The following is a 2,520-nucleotide window of genomic DNA, read 5'->3' as shown; positions in this document are numbered from 1 at the left end:
TATTATACATTATATTAATATTATATATAAAGTACTATTAATATATATATCTAATTTATGATATATAATTTCACACGCACATTATATGACAAATTAAAAACATTTCACTGTAATATCAAACGATATTCACTCCAGATACTCCAAAAACGATATAAAACCTTGGCAATGATAATTACGAAAATGAACTCAGTCGATAATTGAAAATTCTGCTTGTAACTTAAACAGCATAATAACTCAGTTACATGTACAACCATGGAAAACAAACATAGCGAAGAGAATACATCGTAAACAGCGCATAGTCATTTCGGTTAAACGATTTTAAGTGCATAAATCTTGCAAGGACGTGCAACAGTCAATCACCGATACGTACACGCGTGTACGTACTCGATTGTACACTTAAATGCACGGATTTACGGGTGTTGAACACCAAACACCGGAAATCCTTGAGTCGTGTTGACGCGTGCATCGAGATGACTGCACTAAATACATGCATAATTGTATTGTTACGCGACCCATGTGAGTTACGAGCTGTTTAATATGTATGCTTTGTACCACGTTAAGTCATCTCGCGCGAATTCTCATTAATCTCCACGCTGCGCTCGAATTACGTGATTCAATATCGTGATTTCAGATAAAATGCAGGTGACATTCTCTGCGTGTTAATTTGAAGTTAAACACGTAGCTATATTTACCAAAACAAATTTTTCTACAACAGTTGCTCGTTCTATGATACATATGTGCATGAGTTTACAAATCACTATAGTCAAATCTCGATAACTCGAGCGAATGTGAACTAATGTTGAAATGTCTACGTTAATTAGTAAATTATTTCGTTGATTCGATAAAATTTCTACGACACGTTCTGCTCTGTACTAAAAAGGAATGAGCAATGGGATTAGGAACTATACTAATCTCGCATTACAGCCTTCTACGTTAATTATTACACATTTTTGTCACTGTAAAGTAATACTGCGGTCGTTAAGCCGTACCATTGACAGTCAAGGTCATTCAGAGGTCATAGATAGTTGTCAAAGTCGCGTAAATAACAGTAAAGGTCGTATGATTGTCGAAATCATGCCATTAGCAGTGAAGGTCAGCTCAAAGACAGGGAAAATTGTCAAAATATCATGAATAGTCATCCAAAGGTCACAAATGGTCATTTAGGTCATGTCATTGGCAGACGAGGTCATTTGAGGGACATAGAAAGTCATCAAGGCTGTGTTATTGACAGTCAAGGTCGTTTAAAAGTTACATATAATCATCTTGTTTATATTCCTGACGAACAAGATCGTTTGAAAGCTATGGAAGATCCCTGAGGTCATGTTATTGGCAACCAAGATCATTTGAAGATCAAGAGGTTCGTTGAGCTCGTGTCAATGATGTTCAAGGTTATCTGAATGCCAAATTCGGATCATTAATATCGCAATTTTTTGTTGACAGATATTAATTGATTACGTGATTCAATATCGTGATTTCAGATAAAATGCAGGTGACATTCTCTGCGTGTTAATTTGAAGTTAAACACGTAGCTATATTTACCAAAACAAATTTTTCTACAACAGTTGCTCGTTCTATGATACATATGTGCATGAGTTTACAAATCACTATAGTCAAATCTCGATAACTCGAGCGAATGTGAACTAATGTTGAAATGTCTACGTTAATTAGTAAATTATTTCGTTGATTCGATAAAATTTCTACGACACGTTCTGCTCTGTACTAAAAAGGAATGAGCAATGGGATTAGGAACTATACTAATCTCGCATTACAGCCTTCTACGTTAATTATTACACATTTTTGTCACTGTAAAGTAATACTGCGGTCGTTAAGCCGTACCATTGACAGTCAAGGTCATTCAGAGGTCATAGATAGTTGTCAAAGTCGCGTAAATAACAGTAAAGGTCGTATGATTGTCGAAATCATGCCATTAGCAGTGAAGGTCAGCTCAAAGACAGGGAAAATTGTCAAAATATCATGAATAGTCATCCAAAGGTCACAAATGGTCATTTAGGTCATGTCATTGGCAGACGAGGTCATTTGAGGGACATAGAAAGTCATCAAGGCTGTGTTATTGACAGTCAAGGTCGTTTAAAAGTTACATATAATCATCTTGTTTATATTCCTGACGAACAAGATCGTTTGAAAGCTATGGAAGATCCCTGAGGTCATGTTATTGGCAACCAAGATCATTTGAAGATCAAGAGGTTCGTTGAGCTCGTGTCAATGATGTTCAAGGTTATCTGAATGTCAAATTCGGATCATTAATATCGCAATTTTTTGTTGACAGATATTAATTGGCTGAAACTATAGTAAGTACATACTGGATGATTGTATTACTTATGAAGTCAAAGGACTTAAGGACAATAACAGTGAATATAAAACAGAAACTATAGTAAATATAACATACATAGTAACTATGGTGAGTAGTATACATATATAATAAAACTGTAGTAAATATAGTATAAAAATTATATAAATAGGTACAACAAAAATTTCTAACAAAATTTTTAAATTACCAAT

The 2,520-nt window shown here is 34.5% G+C and overlaps 1 protein-coding gene across 1 annotated transcript in view; it reads left to right on the top strand.

Annotated features, from left to right (window-relative positions):
• The window catches only part of LOC108549043 (uncharacterized), a 69,170-nt gene extending 67,854 nt beyond the window's left edge, over window positions 1–1,316 (top strand). The window contains exon 3 of the mRNA XM_017902252.1: window positions 1,085–1,316. Coding sequence (XP_017757741.1) covers window positions 1,085–1,316 — 232 coding nt within the window. The remainder of the gene's footprint in view (window positions 1–1,084) is intronic.
• The last annotated feature ends 1,204 nt before the right edge of the window (window positions 1,317–2,520 follow it).

The sequence above is a fragment of the Eufriesea mexicana genome, unplaced genomic scaffold, assembly GCF_001483705.2.
Source record: "Eufriesea mexicana isolate 0111107269 unplaced genomic scaffold, ASM148370v2 scaffold1801, whole genome shotgun sequence".
NCBI lineage: Eukaryota > Metazoa > Arthropoda > Insecta > Hymenoptera > Apidae > Eufriesea > Eufriesea mexicana.
Note: the sequence above shows the minus strand (reverse complement) of the source record. Positions and strands in the feature narration are given on the sequence as shown.